This window comes from Amblyomma maculatum, chromosome 2 (genome assembly GCF_055883805.1).
Source record: "Amblyomma maculatum isolate TAMU_Amacu chromosome 2, ASM5588380v1, whole genome shotgun sequence".
NCBI lineage: Eukaryota > Metazoa > Arthropoda > Arachnida > Ixodida > Ixodidae > Amblyomma > Amblyomma maculatum.
Window position 1 is genome coordinate 206,824,391 of NC_139345.1, and position 23,065 is coordinate 206,847,455.

Sequence of the window (23,065 nt, forward strand, 5' to 3'; positions counted from 1 at the left end):
TTACTGCTCTAAATGCTCGATCCTGCTTCCACCCCTGAGTGGGCTCATATCGTTTCTAATGTCGCATACAACCTTTGGCTACTGAAACTACTAGGGAAAGGCAGTTTGATTGCAAATTGTTTGCCAGTATGCAGCTATGATTTATTGTTTAAACCTCCATGATTGCTGCCTGTTGTAACCTAGATAAAGATCAGGGCTAGGCAAGGTACTTGAAAAAAAGTATGTTCCATACTGATACTGTATACTCTGAAAAATTGTATTTCCAGTACCGATACAAAATACGTAGGGTTGCTCGTTTTTTTGTAAAACCAAATTTTTCCCGGTTTCTGGAACAATTGTGCCACGGAACTTGTTGAAAGCTCTTATGAGAGCACCGAAGGAGAATCTATTCGAGCAATACTTTTTGATAAAGAGTAGGCCGTCTCAATGACAGAGGCAGTCCACCCACTTTCAGATGTCCAGAAAATGCTAGAAAGCGGGAACCTTCTGATGCCAAGCTTCGATAACCCCGTAAACGTCAAGCAACAGCAGACTGTCAACTAGTTTTCCACGATGATCAGTAAAAGAAATCGAGCAAAAGGTGTTTCGTCTGTTACATAAGAGCAGTGCCACATTAGTAAGAATTTCGCGCGAAAATCTCTATAAAATGGGGCTGCACTCTGAAACCGAATGTCTCAAAGAAAACCAGTTGACAGTGTTGAAACTGGGTGCCTTACTCGATCCTTTCCAGAAGCGGCTGCTGGCTCAGTCGTTTGATGACTACCGACCTCTATTTCCGTGACGGGTGATGTAGGCTTGCTTTGCGAGGAATTTAACCAGTAATTGCTGGAAGCAAGCCTCACAAATGAAAGTGTTGAACTGATGGACGATTGGAACGACACAACTTAGCACTACCCCAGGCTAGCAAATGCAGCGTTGACATTTTTGTGGCTAGCTAATGGCAGCTGCGAGGTTGAGCGCTCTCTCAGCTAAGATACCTCCAGAGACCAGACAGGTCTCAGATAGAAGCCGAAATGTTGCGCATGCAGATGGTTATGCATGCTAAGACGTAAAACGTCGATGGCCAGCTCACGTGAATAAAACGTTTCTTGTTCAAAAACTGACCGTGGTACATCACTGAGGCAGAACACAGCATTTATTTACGCCAGAAACGCCGAATTATGAAATACCTTCTAGAAAGCAACCCGAAACGTAACCCCAATCATTACCCACCGTTTAGAAGAAATCGAATAAATTATTAGTTTGTAAATTTAAACTCGATAAAACCCGAATTTCAGAGTATTTCCATAAAAAAACCCTATTTCTCCCCTATTATCAAGTCTAAAAATAACGCCCGATTTTTACCCCTGAATTAGAAAAAGTATAAAACCTGAGAACGAATAACACTAAAGATACAGAATCGAAATTGATTTTCAATACAGAATGTGAATTATAACTTAAACCCCATAGAGCAAAACCAAACAAGAACTGAATGCAGCTTACTACCCAGAATACGAAAGGCATCAAGGTGCCAGCATGCCTGTTTCTGGACTTACTTTGTAACTGGAAAGGGCAGTGCGGTAAAGGCAAGACTAAACATTTACCTCGCAAGAGGTGGTTTCTCATATGCCTGACCATCCTAAGCAGCAGCCCTGAAGAAGCATGGCATTTACTTCTCCCACGTGCGTATTGTGCCCCCCTAGTTGTGTGCATCAATCGTAGCTGCTGTCTTAGCAAGAGAAACATTCTCAGATGCTTGGAAATTGGCTGGATGACATCGGGAAGTTTTTGTCACCTGTGAGCCAGTGCCCCTTGGACTGCACAATGTGTGCCAGTCTCTGGTTTGCATTGCTGCAGGGCTGGATCATTCATACGCACCACTCTCAGTTTGTGTGGCCTCTCATCGAACTCTGGTACACATGGAAGCGAACACAAACAGCTCCTCGAAACCTTCGCCTTTAACTTGCATCAGTGGCCTTGTTGCCATGGGAAGGAAGCAAGGTCTGCTGCATGTGCACCTGCAACCAAGCACGGGCTGTTGGGACTTGCTCTTAATCTTCTTACTTGTGCCAGCGTCTCCTGTATTGCATATCCAGCCAGATGGACATCTGGCAAAGGGTGTTCACATTCTAGTCTGTCAGATATGTTGCCAGTCATGCGGGTTGCTTCGTGCGAAGGACACAGTGCATGAGAGATGCATACTACAAGATTTCGGTGTGTGCTGCAGGCACCTATGTTACAACCAGCATGGGGCTGAACACCTGATGTGTTGTTTGCTTCTGGCCTTGTTCTCGTCTTCAAAAGTGAAACAGAACTGCTCATTCTTGAATCTCAAGTGTCTGAGGTGGGGTTGCATGCTCCAGCTTATATGTAACACATTTTGTGTGGTAGCCATTTTATTGATGAGTTGCTACTCTTGAAACATGCGTGCAAGCAAAGCAGCTTTCTATATTTTTGTCCCAAAAGCTTGCATTCTTGTGTATTTGCGGGAATTGTGCGAGACTTTGCCATGTGCACTTAGTTCCGGCAGGAAAATAGTGCAGTCGGAGACTTTTCTTTTCTTGCTTTGTGCAGGATGGAAACGAAATCCACTTTAAAGTCAAGATGACCACGCAAATGGGAAAGCTAAAAAAATCCTACAGTGAACGTGTGGTGAGTTTGTTTACCAGAACTCAGGCACTTGCAGCACACTCCTGTTGAATGATCTGGTGTTGTGGACAGTTTTCTACAGATAAAGCAATGTGTTTTTGGGTGAAAGCCATTTTCTACATGCCAAGCAAGTATTGCGAAAATTTACTTCTGCCTCATGTCTGCACAAGGCCTGCCTAAAGCATTTTCCTGGTGCTAGATTGGCATGCCAGTGAAACAAGCAGCTGCTGTTTCTGCAAAAGGCCTCACAGTTGATCCTTGGTGACTGGCATGTTGTCCACCTACTTCACCATTTCTAGTGTTTGCTTTTGGATGTCAAACAGTGCACCTTGAAACCCGAGCTCTCATGCCCATGGTTGTTGCTAAGTTGGGGCAAGTGCCGGGCAAGCAGCCATGAATGGACCCTTCAAGGGTTACCAAGGAAGACTGCAGCTTTTGCAGGAACCTCGTCCCAAACATCGGATTTGCATAAACAACTTTTGAGGCAAGAAAGAAACGTGTCAGGTACTAAGCATATTTTTAGACAGCCTGAAGTGTGTGTTTGCAGATCTGTCGAGGAACAGCATCGGTGATAGGTTAGTTGTTTCCTTTGTAGGACTGGCCAGAAAAACATCTTGAATTAGTTATGCAGAATCCCCATTCTAGAGGGTTTTTTTCAATGTAGTAGTGCATCTCATATCGCAGGGACATGTCTTTTCAAATGTTGAAGTAGGCTCTCTATAAACAAATATGTGTGTAAATTCAAACTGGCAGAATTATTTCCCGGAATGGGGTGACAGTGTTGCAAATACAAATATATGTTTTCGAGGGCTGTACTTTACTGTTATTTCTCAGGGTGTTTGCAAATATTAGGACCCCAATTTTTAGCATTTGGTGGAGTGACTCAGAAATTGTGCTGCTTTGAAGTTCCAAATTTGGGACATGGTTGAGCTTGGCAAATGGGCTGCTATTTGGAACGATAAAGATGCATTGTGATTCGCTGAAATCTCTGTCCTGGGTTCTTTAGTTTTTTTGTTGGCCATCTGTGGAGCTTGCACTTTCACCAAAAGTATTTGCTTGGAATGGGGGTTACAAGTTGGCTTGATAGCATTGTGTGTGACTGAACAGTGCGAGGCGAGAGGGAGTGCATACCTCCAGGGCTGCATTATTCTAGTATAGTGCATCTGAAAGGATCTTTGAGGACAGTATTTCCACCCCCTAACTCGTATTAAATATTTTGTACACTTGTGAATACCAAAAATGACTACCACTGCTTCACTACTATCATTCCATGCGAGAATGTTTTTGTAGGCTAGTTGGTGCATTACTGAAAGGGGGTTTTAACACAGACAGACAAGCACAGGAAGGAACGAAGTGACAAGACAGAGTGCTACAGGATAGCGCTCTATCATGTCACTTTGTTCCTTCCTGTGCTTGTCTGTCTGCGCCAAAACCAACTTTCACCATCAAACTCATAGAAATTTGTTGCCCCTCTAAATTCAGGAAGGTGTACAGGAGATAGTTAATTGGAACAGCTATTCAGTCGGCCAGTTTATTTGCAGAAAATAATTTGTTGATCTGACGATACATCTGCCCCCCATAACAGCAGCCTTAAAGGGCCACTGTCCAGGGAAGGACCTTTTAAGCAAAGGAGCCCAGTGTTTCGATCAGTTACCGGAGATAGTCTGTGCAAAATGCTACAGTGACACGCGCGCCGCAAAGCAACGAAAATACAGATCAAAGCTCTCTCATGCTCTCCTTCGGGAAGCCAGCTTCCCCGTTTCCTGCGCTGGCCCGTCGAGCCACAATTATGACATACTTCCAGAGAACGACGTCCATTGGTCCGTCTCGCTGGCTGACGGGAGAAGGATGGGTGTCTATCGCTCGCTGTGCGCTTTTCCCTCGCCACGGCCAGACTAAATCCAGCGGCGCGTGCTCCCTCGCCTGTATTTTTTTTTTTTTTTCCGCACACGCGAGTGCCACGCCCCACTACCCGCTAAACGCGGAGGAGGAAGGGGAATTTGTCTTGCGGAGGCTAGACGACCGCGGGCAGGAGAGTGAAAAACATTTGCCAGGGAATGGAAGGAGAGACGCATGACAGAATCGGGTGATTGTGGTGGCTATAACTGCGTTATTAGTTGCTCTTGTCAAAAACATTTTGCGGCCTTGCGTTCTAGGGGCAAAGTCTCACAGTCACCGGGGAAGAAAATATTTTCGACCGGAGGGTGGACAGTGGGCCTTTGAGGATGGTCTATTTTGTGTTGCAGTCAGAGGAAAAAAAAAGAAGCTGGGGGTTTAGGTTTAGTTAAACCTGGTAGGTTGCGTAAGCAATACTGCATTAAATCCATTAATCCATTGGCATTCTTCATGCGTCTCTTGAGCCCGTTGTTGCCTCCTGGCTGCAGCAAGCAGTCGTAGCTTCTCTTTCTGTTTATCAGATAGCATGTCGAATGGGCGGGCAAAGCGAGCGAATACATAGTTTTTATACACGATTTCCACCTTTTCTCCACATTCTGAAACATCTGGCGAGAGCGCAACACCTTCCTCTCAACGATGCCAGCGCCTCCACTCGGCATCGTCACGGTGTGGCTACCGACTGGGTTTACCCGACGGCTTGAAGAGGGGCCCCATCTGCGGTCGCTCGTGTTGCTATGGCAACGACACGCTATCTGCGGCGCTGCGTGGCTACCGACCGGGTTTACCCGACGGCTTGAAGAGGGGCCCCATCTGCGGTCGCTTTAAAGGTCACATGTGGCTACCGGCCGGGTTTATGCTACGGGCTGAAACCTGGCGTATTATTGCTTACGCAATAAAATGCTAATCAGCAATTCTCTTGCAGCAGTTCAGGCTTTTTGCATCTGTAAAACCGAATTAGAAGCGTCTGAAGAAATTTGATGTCATCTCATTGTGCACATTGTCATGTTCCCGATGCGCGGGCACTTTCAAATCGCATTGGGAGCCTTCGAGGTTCTCAGTCACTATTGACCTGGTAGGAGTTCTGCCACTGCTGCAAGGCAAACCCAGAAGCCGTAAAGAGATTCCACCACTTCGCACCATGATGTATTTTTGTCCAAAGGTTGCTGCCACCTTGGTAGAAATGCCAGCAACCAGTCGGCCAGTTTAACCCACATAGGTAAAAACAAAACATTATTTGTTGCAATAATTACTCGACATAACCTTCATTAACCTTCATAAAGGCCATGAAGCTGACCAGCACTTTCGGCATACATTTCCAAAAAAAATGAACAGAGCCGCAAAATGTGAGAAATTTGCTTTTGGACGTCCACATTTAACCTGCTTCTTCTTCCCACGCACAGTATATGAACAGAACAGTCTCCCTAATGCACTAGCTACATCAGATACCAGCAGCTTTCCAACTGCTCATGAAATTTATGTACAGGAGTAACTGACCTACAGTTGGCTATAACTGATCTGTAACAAAAGGTTCATTTGAGTGAGGGTCAGTCATGCAGGCTGGTACATTATCCTCATTTATGTAGGCCAGTGTTTTTCATGGTTCCTTTTGGATTCTAGCATTTGGTGAATTTTATTTATCTGATCGAGCAGCCAGTCCATCTGGTTAAGAAGCTTAGGACACTGATCGTTTCCTTGCGCGAGGTATGGGATGCTCTCGTTGCTTAACTGGATAAGGTGTCTGTTGTTTGGCCCTAAAGGGACAGAACAGTGGAAATGTAGCATGAAATTTTTTTACTGCAATGGAAAGATTGCTGTCTAAAGTGTCCGGCGCCATGGCAGTTTTGGTAGAAACGCTGTAGAAAATTTTTACAGAGTTTTTATCGGTGCATGCGCCAGTTTTTCTGTAGCCCGATACTAGAAATCATGAGCAGCGACCGCAGTGGCTCCTGGTGGTCGACAAAAAAGATGTACGGAAAACAAATTAAATTTAACCCACCAGACAGTAATTAGACATTTTAAGTATAGAGTAGTGTCCATTTGAGTTTCCGCATTCAAGGCTGTCGCAACACATTAATGTGCCCCTCGTTAACGAAAGTTTAGTGTCCAAGGAATTTAAAACACTGGCGCCATTTAGTGAGCAGTGATTTTTATTTAAGGGCACACTGGAGAGTGCAGAATATAATAAAGTACAACAAGCACTCCTAAAAGAAAAAACTGCATATTTATGAAAATCTGATTTATTCCTAAGACGCGGTCACATGGGGTACCACGATGATAGTAGCTGTGTTTCTCTGCAAGATGTGACCTCAGTTTTTATGCGATTTTCGATGCCAAATTAAAATTGTAAAGCCTCACTTCTTTTATATTGTACTGCTCGATATGTGCTTTATAAGGTAAGACGTCATTTCTAGCATAATCTCAATATGTATTTTGACCACCGTTTCGTCCCTTTAAGCCTTATGCCGTCGCAGATAACCATGTGGTAAGGCGGCTTCATGCTTGGCGTAAGCAGGAAGTGTCGCAGAAGCTGTGATCAGAACACATCCTTCACACTGGCAATTAAAAAAAACAACCTGTCTCCACTGGTAATCGAACCACTATCCCTCTGATCCCAGCTGCGCACCCAAATCACTACTTCACACTGGGTTTGTGAAAAACAGATCGTTCGTAATTCTCCTTGTCTAGCGTAAGGATGATAGTAGTGATGACAATGACGATGCATCAAGTGATAATGACAGAGCATTTTGTTGTTGATGGTAGCAGCGGTAGTGATGACAGTGACGGTGCTATTAATGAAAGCGGTCTTGTAAACTGGCTTTCGCCGTTTCTGACTCTTCAACGATTTATATGCAGTCTGTAATTTTTTCCGATTTCGTTGGGGACCACTGTAGCCCTGCTTGGTCATGAGTATCATCCAGTCCTCCCTGGGCTGCTTCCTCTTGCTTGGCCATTTTAAGTCATCCGCATATATTTTGTGTCGTAAATCTGTGACACAGTTGAGTTTAAAAAGATCACTTAAAGGAGAGTATAGACGTCAAATTTTGGCAGCATTTTTTGTTACAGTATAATCTCGCTACAACAGATCCGTTTATTACGGATATTCGGATATAGCATACCGATTTGCGATGTTTGGTCGGTTTTCCAATATCTTCCGTTGACTGAACTTTGCTTACTGCGGATTCGGCTACAACGGACATTCGGTTAGAACGGACGAAAGTTTGAAGATAATTTGGATCCGCACTTCATTACAGTGGACTTTTTGGCAGCAAACGCGATTTATTTTCAAATGGTCCTCGGATCGCGGTGACTGACCGCAACAGCAGTGATGGCAAGTGCCATTTTGCCATTGCCGTCTACAGCTGTTGCGTACCAATAAACTCCGAACGTAAATCTGTCGATGCTCAACTCGAAGCCACGGCTCACCGGGGGGAAAAAAAAAAAAAAGTCAGAGACCGACTTTAAACATAATTGACAACCAGCCCTCTGTTTTCAGCCAGACTGGCCAAGCTTGCTGCGAACGTACTTTTTCGCGATCCAGTGCTCACTCACCTTTTTATGGACCTCTGGAGCACTAGCAAACTTTTCTCAGAGCACTTTTTCGACGTACAAGGGCGATGAAAAGAAATTCAAGCTGCACGGCATACACGCGCTCCGCTGTTTGAAATTTCGTTCGTCGCATTTGCGACCGGGTGGTAATGAGAAGGAACGATGCTAGAATCATCCATGACGCAGTGATGGACGACGAATTAGGCATACAAGAAAGATGATAATTTGAGCAGCGGAGTTCATAAGCGCTACGCTGTTCACAATTACTTTTATCGCATCACTGGGGCCCACCACTGGTCCGTGGCAGATTGACATCGCGGCATGCGCACATAGGAGACGGCCTCGCGAGGCCAACTGCTGGAAGGAGGTTCAAGATGATAAAACAGTGTATCTGCACACCCACATGCTCCAACTTCCGAAATAACTACTCGGTAAACAGTAAACCGAACAGAGACTTTATTGAGGAGCTTTACTAACTACGCTTTGCGCCCTAGCCCGTGCTAGCCACTGCCCATGCCGCCATCCAGCCGTCCAGCGTTGTTGCGCAGTTCGGAAAACCAGAAACGGAGTAGATTTTTCCATAGAGCTTTTTGACGAGCTTTTAGAGCTTAAAATCTGCTTTCTGGACAGAGTACAGCAAATAATTCGAATCACTATCGCAGTTATTTTATTTTAGCAGCGAGCCCATAAACAGGGTCGTTTCGTGTTAGTTTCGTATCACGCAAATGTGCCGTAGACTTTTGCAGCGTTTTTTTTTCTGTTTAGCCTTACCTGCCCGTGCCCACGTGTGTGACGGCTAACGCAAGGATCTACATCTACCTTGGCTAACGCACGTGGACAGAATGTATACGGACGATTCGGTGAGCGCAGGGCCTTCTAAGTCAACAAAACGGAAGCAAATATCTCTAAAAGAAAAGCTTCAAATTATCGAACAAGTTGAAAAGGGGAAGAAGCAGTCGGACGTCGCAGAGGCTTTTGGCCTATCGAAACAGACCGTCCACACGATCGTCAAGAACAAGGATGCAATCCTGACCGAGCAAGTGACCGGCGATCTGCAACCAAAACTGTTCCGATTCCGCGAGGCTTCGTATCCGGACGTCGAAGAGTCCTTGCTGGTATGGCTACGGGACGCCCGTTCTCGAAACATACCAGTGAATGGTTTTCTGCTACGGAAACGGGCGGAACAACTAGCCGTCGTTCTAGACTACGAGGAGTTCAAATGCAGTGAAGGATGGCTAAACCGGTTCAAATCATGGCACGGAATCACCTTTAAGTGCATTTGTGGCGAGTCGGAGAGCGTCGGCGACAGTGTGGTGGCGGACTGGAAAGACCATTCGCTACTGGGTCTGCTTGAAGGCTACGCTCCGCGGGACATTTTCAACGCTGATGAAAGCGGACTTTTCTACAAGTTGAGACCGGGAAAGACGCTCGCTTTCTCTGCAGATTCGTGTCACGGAGGGAAGCAATCTAAAGAACGTGTGAGCATTCTTCTTTGCTGCAACATGGATGGGAGCGAAAAAGTAAAGCTCCTCGTCATAGGAAAATCTAAAAGGCCATTGTGCTTGCGCAAAGTGCACATTCCTGTAGACTAGGAGTCAAATAAGAGCACCTGGATGACAAAAGGACATCTTCAACAAGTGGCTGCTCAATTTTGATAGCAAGATGAGGAAAGAGAAGAGGAATGTGCTGCTGTTCCTTGATAACTGCTCGAGCCATATGCAAGTACCAGATCTGCAGGCCACCAAAGTGTTATATTTTCCTCCTGGCACAACTTCCAAAGCACAGCCAATAGACCAGGGTGTTGTTCATTCTCTGAAGGCAAGGTACCGCACTCGGCTCGCAGAGCGCCTGCTCTATGACATGCAGCAGAAGAGGGAGTCTTGATAGACTTGAAATTTGCCGTACAGGTAATTTCAGCATTGTGGGACCAAATGGATGCAAATGTTATAAAGAATTGCTTCCGTAAAGCTGGATTTATTTTGAGCAACAATGAGCCACCAGCACCTTTAACAGAGGATCCAGACCTGCCGGACCCAGCACTATGGGCAGCTGTGCAAGAAGCATTTGGCACACAAGACTTCACAAAGTATGCGGACGTGGATGCTCAATTGATCAGCACAGAACAGCTCACAGATGACAAGATTGTTACCCAAGTCAGAAAAATGTCTGCCATTGACCAAGAGCAGGATGATGAAGAGGACGAAGGTGACACTGTCCCTAAAAAGGTTACCACCTCTGAAGCACTCCAGCACATCCAAGGCCTAAAATCATACTTCGAGCAAAATGCTGCACCCGAAGAAGTAAATCGCCTTGTGCTATTGGAGGCACAAATAGTGTCAAAAGCCATTACCTACTCAGTTCAGTCAAAGTTGACTAACTTCTTTCAGAAGTGCTGAGTAATGATTAAAGCATATGTTGTCGGCAGGCATTGCTTGTAGATTCTTTTGTTTATAACAGACTCATGCGTAGTTATAGACCAAAGTCTGTTGTAACAGTATTTGGATTCTACAGACTTCTCTTACAACAGACCGAAACCCTGGACACTATCGAGGTCTGTTATAATGAGATTATACTGTATTGATACCTATGACATAAATGTGCACATCTAGGGTGAACACGCGAGCACCTGGCCATTCTCTTCAAAGAGTCGGTGCATCTGACCCAAGGAGGTTACAAAAAGCTGCTGGAGTGGGAGCAGCGCCTGTCGAGTTAAGCCTTTATAAGGCCATTTTGAGAGGCGCAAAAATGCGAGCCGGCTGCCATTGAGTGCACGGAGAAGTCGAGATTGTTCGAATGCGCGGCATGTAACACGATCAGGATACATATTGTTGGTTCATGTGTGGCTTACGGTTGTACTAACAGTGTGAAAACGGAACCAGGAGTCACATTTCACGAATCGCGTTCGTTAAACCTCACTCCGAAGTGGCTGTGCACCTTGCATTGCGGCCGGTACATGCAGGCATATAGCGGCTTTTTTTTTTTTCTGCTAGGTTTCCAAATGGTCCTGAGGCGCGAGCATTTTGGGAACGAGCTGTTAGCCGCAAGAGCTGGCAAGCAGAAGGCGGAGACAGCTTATCTTCGGTTAATTTTACTCCAGAATTCTTTGGCAACTAGACAAATGGCACGGTTGCGCATACGCTCTGGGTCTGTTCTGTTATTCCCGGAGCGGCTGTAGGTGCCGATAATCATCATATAGGCTTAGCATAGTTTCTTCCGTGTACTAAATTATAGATGGCTGATGAATCTGCGTGCAATTATTATGGGAAGCGTATACAGATCGTTAGGTAGAAAAGCTGTCACCGCACCCCAGTGTTGAGAAAAACGTGTAGGAAAATTATGGAAGCTTCGTGTGGGGATTGTGAGACATTGGAGTCGTTTGTAATGCACAGGAGTGACGTGTTAAGTCTGATAATATATGAATGAACTTGGATTATGGATCGATTAAGAAGGATTATGTGGAGAAAGTTGAATTAAGGTTTCATCAAGATGCATTAATGGTGGGTTAGGGAGTATAAGGGGCGGATTAGGTTAGATTATGGTGGTGGGTCGATAGTAGAGTACAGTTTCCGAAAGCCTGCTTGATCCTTTGCTTGATTGCAGTCTATGGTTGTCCTGATTCTATTAGCAATTAATCCAGTGCTATTATACTCGACGTAGGTTACGCAACTATGCAATATTAGCATTGCTATGGCTTCACTCAAAGGTTTGAGATTGAGCTGCGAAGTTTGCACTGAGCAGAGCTAAAAAAATCCAGGAGTCACTTTGACTGTCTAAAATGGTGAGGCGATTTCTCGCCGCAACTGCTACGGATTACTTCTAACATTCGTGGTTGGTCCCGCAGACTGGTGGCGGCACCCAGTAGCAGCCGTCGCAATTACTCCGTCGACTGAGCAATTGCGACGGTTGCTACTGGGTGCCGCCACCAGTCTGCCGTGCAGTATGACAGGGCAGAGCAAGATGATGGTTGTATCAGGCGCGCACCCTTGCGACGGCTGCTACTGGGTGCCGCCACCAGTCGTGGTGTGAGCAGTTGTGATTAACGATTGATAATTAACTAATCATTGTTTCGTTGTGAAATTTGGTAGTTCGGTTCATTATTACCACCACTAGCACTCGTAATCATTAGTTGGGCCTCATTGATGTTAGTGTGTCTTTGGTCAAGTTTCGGTTTCGTCAGACACTTCCGTTCACGACGAACGATGAGGCATTAGAGGCTTTCACCTCAAAATGCCCTTGTATTTGTATAGTGTCGTGATCTTTAAAAATCCAAGTGTTTCAAATCGATTCAGAACCGTCCAATATGACTCACCTGATAGTCAGGGGTGGAAGCGCTGCTCCAATTGCTCCGTTCTGCTCCAAACTGCTTTGCCTGCTCCATCCTGCTCCAAAATGCAATATTGCTCCAAAACTGCTGCAAACTGGCTGCCTTGATATTCTGCCATCAAATGTAGCAGAACACAACAATGTCACAGAACCAGGGGCAAAGATATAGCGCACCTTGCACAGGGCTTAATACAAATGAAATTTTTGTAAGGGAAGGAAGCATGGAGCATAATAAATATCTGTTTGCAAGTAAATTTAGTATGCTGGCCGTTCGTCTTGTCAGAGATGAGTGTGAAGTTGGAAAGGCGTTGAACGTGCATAAAAAGGAATCAGATTGTAGGTTTCTGCAATTATCAGAGGCGTTCGACCTTAGAAACTTGCTCCAAAACGATTTAAATGCTCCAGAAGTCTCGTTTCATTGCTCCAAAGCTGCTTCAAAATGGATTTATTAGTGCTCCCAAAGCTGCTCCAAAATGCTTGAGCCTGCTTCCACCCCGTAACCTACAACATAGCATCAGAATTTAAAAATCCTTTAAACACTTGAAACACACTGGCAACACCGGCAAACACTGCTTGGTATAGGCTGCTTCTTGCCCCCTCAAAATGGCCGCCACAGACTTCACCCCAGCCCATTGGCCGGTATAGGAGACTTCCACTCCAGCAATTATTTTATAATCTCGTTGGTTCGACCTGACTGTGCTTCGAAGCAAAGTTTCAGCCCATGCGGAGCACCACCTCTAGGTCCGTCGGTGCCTGCGCTGCATTGCTGTAAGGTGTGGCCGTATCGCACACAGCGGCAGTTTGAAGAGAGCTACCACCTCTTTGCATGTTCACCCTAAGAGTAGATGACCTTGTACGTCAGAGGTCTCCAAAAATTTCAGCCGTTGTTTCGAAAGTGCGTGCCAGCTTCACCAGCCAGCTTTACCATTAAATGCATGTACCAACTAAAATTAAATAAGGAGCCTCGCCCTCGACGGTAGGTCTTTGTGGAACTGAAAAGTGGCATTTATGCCTTAACCAGCATGAACTTTCGGATGGACCTTGACTACCTCCAAGAGCAAGGCACCATACTGCATTCAGTTTTCTTTTTGGTATCTTTTTAACTATCACATTCTTCTAGTATCAAGACGTTTTTGTATTTTTCTTTCTTGCCTGTTTTGGTTTCAGTTTCAACAGCTGAGCTGTAAAGTGAAGTCTGGGTCACATTTTGGGATGAAAACTATATGCTTGTGCCTCTTTGCTTGTTGTGATTCATGTTCTTAAGGCACGCTGTGCTGAAGTGAAGCACAGATGCACAGTTATATCATTTTTTTTTCATCGCTCGCATGAACTAGACTTAACTTTGATGTCATGGACATTGCCTGACTGGTAAAATTGGAACCAAAGCAGTTGAGGAAATAAAATTCAATTATAAATTTTGAGTCGTAGGCAAATAGCGAGTGGGGGGGGGGGGGGATGGTCCATGATAGCAGTGTCTTACACGGTATTACAAAGAACAAAACCTGCAACCAATAATTAGCTGGAAGTGCTCCTTCAAAGCAAGATATGGGCAGCAGAATGGCTCCTTTAGGAAGATGTGGTGATAAGGTATGTGCGGGGGATATATGAATATGGAATTGTATCTGTACAGTTTGGTCAGTTAAGAACATGGAGGAAGGAAAAAAAACGAGGAGAGGCCGTGATGTCACTTTACGCGACGCCGGTTCGCGACCGGAAAATGCTGTGGCGCCACCTGCACATGGGGCAGCTTTTCCCCTCGCACTCCTCTGTGTGCCCTTGCCGTCTGAGCGCTTCTCCGCGCCATCCGACGCCGCGAGCCCGCGAGCCATGCTGCCCCATAGCAACGCTGACGCTGTTGCTATTTGCCCCATATCTAGGCTAAAAAAAAGCATGTGACTTCCGGCACGTTTTTCGCAATGCATCTGAGATACAAGGGGCCTCTCCTCAGTTTTTTCCTTCTTCCATGGTTAAGAAGGATATTACATATTTAAACGTCTGGGACGATATGGTTATATGGCCAGCTCCAGTTTTGAGGTGGGATTCTGGGATGTGTTGTTGCTTGCTATGCTTGTTATGGTTTTGTTTGAATTGTGGAGTTCTATAAACCCTTTATAGCGTGAGCGCATGGGTGCTACCATATTTAATCATGTGACCCTTCCGCCATAGCCGGCCTTCGGGCCTTCTGGTTTGACGGCTTCCGGCGCGCTGGCACCCGGTTGCACGGTGCTGCGGACCTGCTATCGCTGGGAACAAGCTTGTAGACAGTCCAAAAACTTCATGTAAACGCTCATGTTTGTGTAGGTGCTACAAAATGTTTAATTTAACCTGTAGTTCTTTTTATTGCGTCTTTCTGACTGTCTGCATTGACTAGAATGTGTCTACAAACGCGTCAGCCATCGGCATGTCTTTTATTCATTTTTTTTTTGTCATTTCTTTTTCTAGCGCTTTTTGTGGTACACATGGTTTACTGTAAAACTGAATAGATCATATGCTGATTGTCCTCTCAAGCGTTTTATTATTTTTTTTTTAAATTTTCTTGCGCAGAGGGAGAAACCATGTTCAGACCATGTTGTAACTGATTCAAATCGTTACGGCTGTTGTAGTTTTAAGATAACTTCGTTTATTTACAACAACAATTGAGAATCAAATACAACATCTTTAAGAGGGGAGCAAGAGCTCGGAAATACACATGCTTATCGATGGGGCTCCCCCGTTCGTTCTGTCTGCCCGCATTCTTTTCTCCCTCCGGTCGGAGGGGTCCGCGGTCCGCTTGTCCCGGCGTTGGCCCCTCTCCCATGGCATCCCGCAGAGGGTGGCCCGGGGAGGAGCTGTCGCCGGCCATAAATTACTGAAGGCGCCTGTTTAGTGTCAGGCGAACACTTTACACAAAGGGAGCAAAAAAAGGAGAGAAAAACGCAAGTTTCAACACTGCCCCGCCGAATGAGCTTGCTCATTCTCCGTTTTCGAAAAGCTCTAATGGGTACAGTAGCTGAACGGGGCGTCGTATCGTTTTCCCCTGCGACATCCTGACTTCACAAGAGCGAACTTTTCCGTCGCGCCCGGGATTTATGGCAGCGATGATCCCGCTCTTCCAGAGCAGTCGCGGCCGGTTCTCTCGGACCAAAACAACCTCTCCAACTCGAGGATTCGCGGAATTGGTTCGCTTAGAGGCGTACGCAGAGCGCAGCTGCCCCAAGTATTCTCTCTGCCATGCCTGCCAAAACAAGTTCAAGATCTGGCCTCTTTTCTTCCAGAGCGCACGCAGCGAAGCCGCGGACGTCTCAATGACTCGTGTTTCAGGCGAAGGCAGAGCAGTTAGGCGTCTTCCGGTTAAGAAGCCAGCCGGTGTCAGTGGGGCGCCGTCCTTAGGGTCCTCGTAAGTGTACGTGAGGGGTCTGGAATTTATCACTGCCTCTACTTCGGCCAAAACGGTTGACAGCTCAATAGCGTCCAGGCAGTGAGGTCCGATCGTTTTCCTCAGCGCGGTTTTCACGCTACGGACTAGCCTCTCGTAGAACCCGCCCCACCACGGCGCCCGCTCAGCGATAAATTTCCATTCTATGCCTGAATTGGCGAAATGGTCCTGTGTGTCAGGGTGTCGCAGGAGCTTCCACAAAATGCCGATATCTTTCGAGGCTCGTTTAAACGAAAGAGCATTGTCTGAGTAAATGATTCGGCACAAGCCCCTTCGCGACACAAATCGTCAGAACGCCTGGATTAGACGCTCAGTACTCATGTCCACAACAAGTTCAAGATGCACGGCTCGCGTCACATCACATGTAAATAGCACAATATATGACTTCAGCGTCCGACTGTTCTCCCTCAGCATGAGGGGTCCGGCGAAATCCAGGCCCACGACCTGGAATGGGTCTGCTTGGGACGTTCGATCAGGTGGAAGGAGCCCAGTCGGTGCATCGAAATGAGAAGCACTATACCGTCTACACACCACACGCGACCTCACCACACTTTTCACCAGCTGAAGGCCGCGCACAATCCAGTACTTCTCTCGAAGCTGCACGAGTGTGTCCCTGGCGCAGTTGGTCCCACGAAAGGGTCTCTTTCCAAATCACTTGAAATAGCGCCTTTGCCCTCATCGTGTATGGGGATAAAAATCCAAGAGGGTCGTACAATCGTGCCGTTGTTTGCAGTACAAAGCGCTTGGTGTTTATCCTTTCCTTGGAGAATTCAATGATCGGGTCCAGGGAAAAAGTGAGAATGTCTTCGTTTGCCTGCCAGGTGAGACCAAGCACCTTTAACAAGTCCGCTGGCTGACCTAGCGGCCTTTCGTTCGGGCAACTTTCCTGGAAAATTGACTTCATCCTCTCGCTGTTCGATCCCCATTTATGCAAACGCATTGAGGCTGCTTCAAAAATGCCGTTCGCCTGTTCGTAAATTTCTGCGGCTTCTTCATCGTTGGCAGCGCCACACAGCAAGTCGTCGACGTAAACGCTTCCCTTGAGAAGCTCAGCAGTATCGGGGTATTGGTCTTTGACACTGTCAAAGTGGTGTCGCAGCGTCGCCGCCAGCAGGAAGGGACTAGACGTAACTCCAAATGGCACGCGTGCCATTCTTAACACTGCGGTTTTGGGGAGCGGTTTGTCCGTCTTGGGGCTGCTTTCATACCAGAAAAACCTCAATGAATCCCTGTCTTCAGGAGCCATCCTAACTTGTAGAAATGCCTTCTCCACATCGGCCACCAGCGCGATTCGATGGCGTCGGAAATTCAGCGGCAGCCGAAGAAGTTCTGGATTTAAATTTGGTCCGCATTCTATATTCTCATTAAGAGATTTTGCTCCCAATCCATGAGCCGATGCGTCGAAGACAATTCTCAACTTTGTCGTGCTGCTGCTCTCACGAAGTACAGGCTGGTGGGGCATATAGTAAATATGTTGACCGTCGTTACAAGCCTCATCGGGCACGATCTCCGCTATGCCTTCGGTCACCAAGCGTCGCACTTCGACATCGTACTCACTCATTAGAGCAGGCATCCTGTTCAGTCTTTTCCTCAACTGGCGGAATCGTTTTTCTGCTACTGCTCGTTTATCTTGAAGATTGACTTGCTCCTTCCAAGGAAGCTTCACCTCATACCGCTGATCAACAACCTTTACGGTCTTGGTAAAGCCTTCCCAGAGAAACTTGTCGGAGGTATCTTCCTGTGTGTCGGAGACTCCAATGCTTTCCAACTCCCAGAAACACCTCAAAACAGGCTCAACTTGTTGGTCTGCAACCGTAGTTCTTAGCACGACTGCATGGGCGCAAGTGATATCTTTGCAGGGGAATGACGTTTGCCCCTGCACTGCCCAGCCAAACACTGTTTCGAGTGCTGTTAGCCTGTCGCCCAGTTTCGTCACCTTGCCAGTTAGAAACTCCCAAAAGTGATCTGAGCCCACCAGAACGTCGATCCCTGCTGTATTGGGATAACAGCATTCGTCACCCGGTGGCAAAGAAAGCTCGTGGAGAGTCTCTATAATTCGCTTATCTGGACAAGGAATGGCCTGTTCGCATATTGTAGGCGTTTCTAAGGCTTCAAATTTGAATTGAGTTTTCGGATCGTCCTTTGCCAATAGACACACTTCAACGCGCCGGAATGTGCGCTGCTTTTGCTGTCCTCCGAAAATTCCAATCGACAGTATCTCTGTTCCGAGCAATTTGCAACCAAGTTTCTTAGAGCAGTCTTCTGTAATGAATGTTCTCTGACTGCCGCTGTCAGAGAGAACTCGGGAAAGTTTTTTAGCTTTACTTCCCTTGTTCAGGGCTGTCACGGTAGGCATTAAGACGGTGCGGTGAGTGGGGTCTTCTGATCCTGAAGCGTGCAGGTTTACTGGTTGCACCCTTTCGTTGACCGACCGTGCGTTCTCGGCTTCGTTGATAGCAGGGTCGCATAACGCTGTCGCATGTCTACGCTTGCACTTTTTGCAGCTGATGCGGACTCTGCATTGCCTCGAACGATGTCCATGCTTCGTGCAACGAAAGCATCTGCCTCTCGATGTTAAGATCGCTTTTCTTTCTTTGACTGACATCTTCGATTGGCACTCTTGGCTGTCGTGACCTTTCGATTTGCAAAATACGCATTCCATGCAGGATGCTGCACCATGCAGGGCTGAGGCGGAAGGAGGGTGAAAGTTCCCTCGTTGATTCCGGGTATTGTGCCCATCAAAGTGAGAAGGCTTACCATGCGTGTCGTCGGGCCTGTCCTCCATCGTCCTCTCGCGGCTCTGCAGCTCGAAGCGGAAGAACCTCAGCAGAGATTGCAGAGGCATCACCTGTGCGGGGTCTGATGGCGAGCTCGTTGACCCAGAATCATCGCTCATCGTTGACGCTGTTGCCTTGTGGGCCTCAGCATATGTGCGATGAAAGTCCAGGATCAACTCCTTCGGCATAGCACGGAGAAGGACGGGATACAGCATCGCCTGGTAACCACCTTCGTCGATGCCCAGCGCCTTGAGTCCCCGCATGTGAACCTGTACATCATCATATAGCCGCCGCAAGGCCGCCACGTTCTTCGCAGATACCACAGGTTTCACATCAATCAGGCCTTGCATGTGATCTTGAATCAACGCTTCCTGATTCCCAAAGCGCTGCTGCAAAATGTCGACCGCGTCGTTGTAGCAATCACCTGATGCTTGCAGTCCGGCGATAGCTGTCTTGGCCTCCCCTGTCAGCAGCGTCTTTAGGTAATTTAGGCGATCTATGTTGGAAAGATCTGCGTTCTTGTGAACTGCCACCTCGAACTGTTCCCAGAATGGCTGCCAGTTTTTCCGTTTGCCGTCGAATTTGGCCAGTTCCAGCTTCGGAAGTCTAATTTTCTGAGCCGCGGAACTGGTACCAATTGAAGCTTGATTCCGGATATCTTGAGTCCCGATTGCGTGTTCAGCTTCATCTTTTCTCAATTTTAGACGGCAGATGCAGGTAGTCACTTTGTCGCTATATTCGATGACTTGTTCAAATTCAGCTTCTGCTTCATCTTCTTTAACGGTAGGTTCTATTGCCGCATCCACATCGATAAGCTGTTGCTTTACCAATTGTAAACGTTCGATGAGAACGCTCACCTTTTCGATGGTGGGTAGTGGTTCAGCGTCCAAGATGTCGTCCGTTTCTTTGGTCAGCCGCGTCGCTTGGCTTCTGATGGTCTTTCTCTTTTTCCTCAGAACATCCATGTCGCTGCTGTCGTTGGTCGTTTAGTCGCTGGGTCCGGTCGATAGTCCTGATTTCCGTTCACGGGTTTTGGCACCAAAAAGTTTGTTTTACTGTTGTAACTGATTCAAATCGTTACGGCTGTTGTAGTTTTAAGATAACTTCGTTTATTTACAACAACAATTGAGAATCAAATACAACATCTTTAAGAGGGGAGCAAGAGCTCGGAAATACACATGCTTATCGATGGGGCTCCCCCGTTCGTTCTGTCTGCCCGCATTCTTTTCTCCATCCGGTCGGAGGGGTCCGCGGTCCGCTTGTCCCGGCGTTGGCCCCTCTCCCATGGCATCCCGCAGAGGGTGGCACGGGGAGGAGCTGTCGCCGGCCATAAATTACTGAAGGCGCCTGTTTAGTGTCAGGCGAACACTTTACACAAAGGGAGCAAAAAAAGGAGAGAAAAACGCAAGTTTCAACAGACCATGCTGGCTAAGACTCATTATGAATGTTCACCATTTAGCATAGTGCACTCTCCTCAGTATGGACGCGCGTGTAATCACCGACAATTGATAAGGTATAATTTTACCTCCTGTAAACGTCCTGGCTTCAAAAGACTATTTACGCTGCTCGAAGGCCGCATCAGGCGCTCAGCAGCGTTCACCTGCGTTCGGTCGAAAGTGACTGGAATCTGCACCGGAATTCAGAACCTACAGCAGGCAGGCCGAGCAAGCGGGGATATAAAAAATCTTATCATTGTAAATTTCATCATTCACCCGTACATTAGTTTCATAAACGCAGCAGTTATTGCATGTGCAGCAGGGCCTGTCTAAAGTAAGCAGGTTCACTGGCATGCCCACATTGACTTTCTCTCTCTGCACAATCGATTCTCATGAATGCGTAGGCATGGATAGCCACCTTGCGAAAAAAACACTGCAGCAGTGCAAAGACTCAATATACAACTCCTGTGAAGGGTCATTCTTGGATTCCCAAAGCTACTGCCGGCGCAAAAATGAGCTGGTGCGTGAGGTATAGTCTTTCCCTACAACTCACGGGTGCTTTCGTCTCCCAGAAAGAAACATGAACTCGTGATACACCTCCGAGAAAAACTATGGCCTAGGCCATGATGTGCACCTTATGTAGAAAGCATCGTCTGCTCTTCCACCAATATACCACAGTCATTAGCTCTACTTCCCCGCAGATTACTTCGACAAGACAGATGACACTTGCATCAAAGCAGCGGTGTTTAAACGTCGGCCGGCATGCTTACACAAGCTGCACAGCAGCAGTCCGCACTGCATGCCAATGCGTTCTGAAGGCCAGAAATGACGGCCGTCCTAATGGTGTTACCTGTTAGGGAGAGTGGAACTACTCTCTGTAAACGGTCTATACGTCTTCCCACATTCAAAGCGTGCTGTCTTGTGTGCTATGTGGGGCTTGAACCCTATTTTGGAGTATTGAAGGACTTGAGAGGCCTCTAGATGCCAGGCCTCTTATTAGCCTTATGTTTTTTTTTTTTTTTTTCTTCTTCTTCATTAGTTTTCCAATGTTTGAGGTAAGAGAAAATTGGCTGAGACTAATGGAGCTCATGAGAGGGCTTGCCTTGTTTGGGTGTAAGTGTTGAGAGCATTTTTCTACTCTGATGTTATGTTGCCAAACTGTGAAGCCTTGTTTATGTGAGTAAGCGGTGATTCGAAGGAGTGTTCACATAAGTTTTCATTTCTGGCATAGATTGTGCCATTGAGGCCAGGTGCACCACTGTTTTTGTTCAGACTACATGTGCTGCTCGCAGTTGTCACCTCCTCCATAATGGTGCATTGATGTTTGTGTTCCTTCTTTCCACAATTTCTGCAAGGTGTCTGGGGATAGGATATTTCGATTGCCTCTTAGAATCTTTTGTGGGACTTAGTGGAAATGAGGATTTAAACAGTTCCTTGGTTTGCCTAAGCTGAGGAAAGTGTAAAGATTTGCCATACTGTTGTATACTGTTGCTTGTGTGAGGCTGGCCATAAAGTTGGTTACATGTCATTAGACACTTTTCTGTTAGGAGTGTTCGTGCATGTTCTTGGGCTTCCTTTGTTAGGACCTGTATCCGCTTTAGAGGCCTGTTCGTTTTTAGAGCGTTAGCTGTGCTGTGTTCATTTGCGAGTTTCACAGTATTTTTGGATCGACCTTTGACCTTGGATATAACAGGTACGTGACCTCAGTTGTAGCCAAGTGGTCTCGGACGTACCGAACACATAATTTTGGTTATATCGAACGTGCCACCTTGGTTATAACGAAGATAAATGGTCGTGCCGTCAGTGGTGAAGTACCTTGAGCTAACACTCTTATCCGTGTTCGACAGCGGCCCCACCAGTGTAGTGTAGTGGTTGGGGCGCTCGCTCGCAGCTGTTCCAAAGGATGCGGGAGTGAATCCCGGCTGTGACTCCTACTTTTGCGATGGAGGCTAAGAGCTAGGTGCCCGTGCATTGTGCGATCTTGGTGCACGTTATAGAACCTCAGGTGGTAGAAGCTTCCGCAGCCCTCCACTGTGACGGCTCTCATAACCTGAGGTGCTTTGGGACGTTAAACCCCACAAGCCACCATGTTCGCCTGCGTCGAACTGCTCAGTTTTGTTCTTCCTTTGATAGGCTAGCTTTTGCCCCTTGTCTCATAGAGCTAAGGGGTGTGTATGAATGCGAGGGTGTTCAGGGGAGCTAAGGGGTGTGTATGAATGCGAGGGTGTTCAGGGGAGCGTAAGGTGTGCTAGGTGAGTTAGTTCTGGGCTGCAGCAATACTGCTCTGTGCCCATGCCTGGAGATCCTTGGTTGCCTTGACTGGTGTTAATTCATTGCTCACCTTTCCCCACCTCGTCGGTTTAGTTTTGGAAGGGTGAGCTTGTTAGCAGCAGGGAAACTGTATAATATTGTTACGCCCTTAGCGTCGCGACGGAGACGTTCTAGTCGGTTCAGTACGCTAGGTACACACGGTTAGCGGGAACGACACAAGTGCCACCAGACAAAGGTCGAACGGGCGCGCACACTTCTTCTTCCTCTTCCTTCTTTCTTCCTCTGTGCTCTGTTTTAGAACAAGTCCGTAACAGTAGCCGATGGAAGGGCTGCCGTCTCACAGTAACGAGTGTGGTAATCAGTGCAGATGACGATCCAGCGGTTGCAAGAATGAGACTTGGGAAAAGGTCCCAAGAGGTCTACCCCGACTTTCTCAAAAGGGGATCTTGGAGGCGTCACCGGATGAAGAAGACCAGGAAGAGTGCCGGCGGGGCGTTTGTGACTCGCACATTGAGCACAGCTAGCCACATACTTCTCAGTGGTTTGCCGCATCCCGGGCCAGTAGAAACGTTCTTGGATGCGATAGAGCGTCCGCGCAGATCCCAGGTGTCCCGAAGTGGGGTCGTCGTGCATAACGCGCAAAACAGAGGAGCGTAGGCTGACGGGCACCACCAGAAGGTAGCGGAGACCAGTGGGAGAATAGTCCTTCTTGTACAAAAGACCACTCCGTATACAATAGGGAGTGGAAGCTGTAGGGTCCCTTGCAGCGGTAA

At 47.0% G+C, this 23,065-nt stretch overlaps 1 protein-coding gene across 2 annotated transcripts in view; it reads left to right on the forward strand.

The window, feature by feature from the left end:
* LOC146201122 (small ubiquitin-related modifier-like) overlaps positions 1-23,065 on the forward strand; it is a 39,848-nt gene that overhangs the window by 4,839 nt on the left and 11,944 nt on the right. Inside the window, exon 3 of one of the 2 annotated variants that reach the window (XM_084595649.1) lies at positions 2,554-2,631. The exons of the other annotated variant lie outside the window; for it this stretch is intronic. Within the exon in view, the coding sequence (XP_084451775.1) occupies positions 2,554-2,631 (78 nt within the window). The remainder of the gene's footprint in view (positions 1-2,553; positions 2,632-23,065) is intronic. 2 annotated transcript variants of the gene reach the window in all.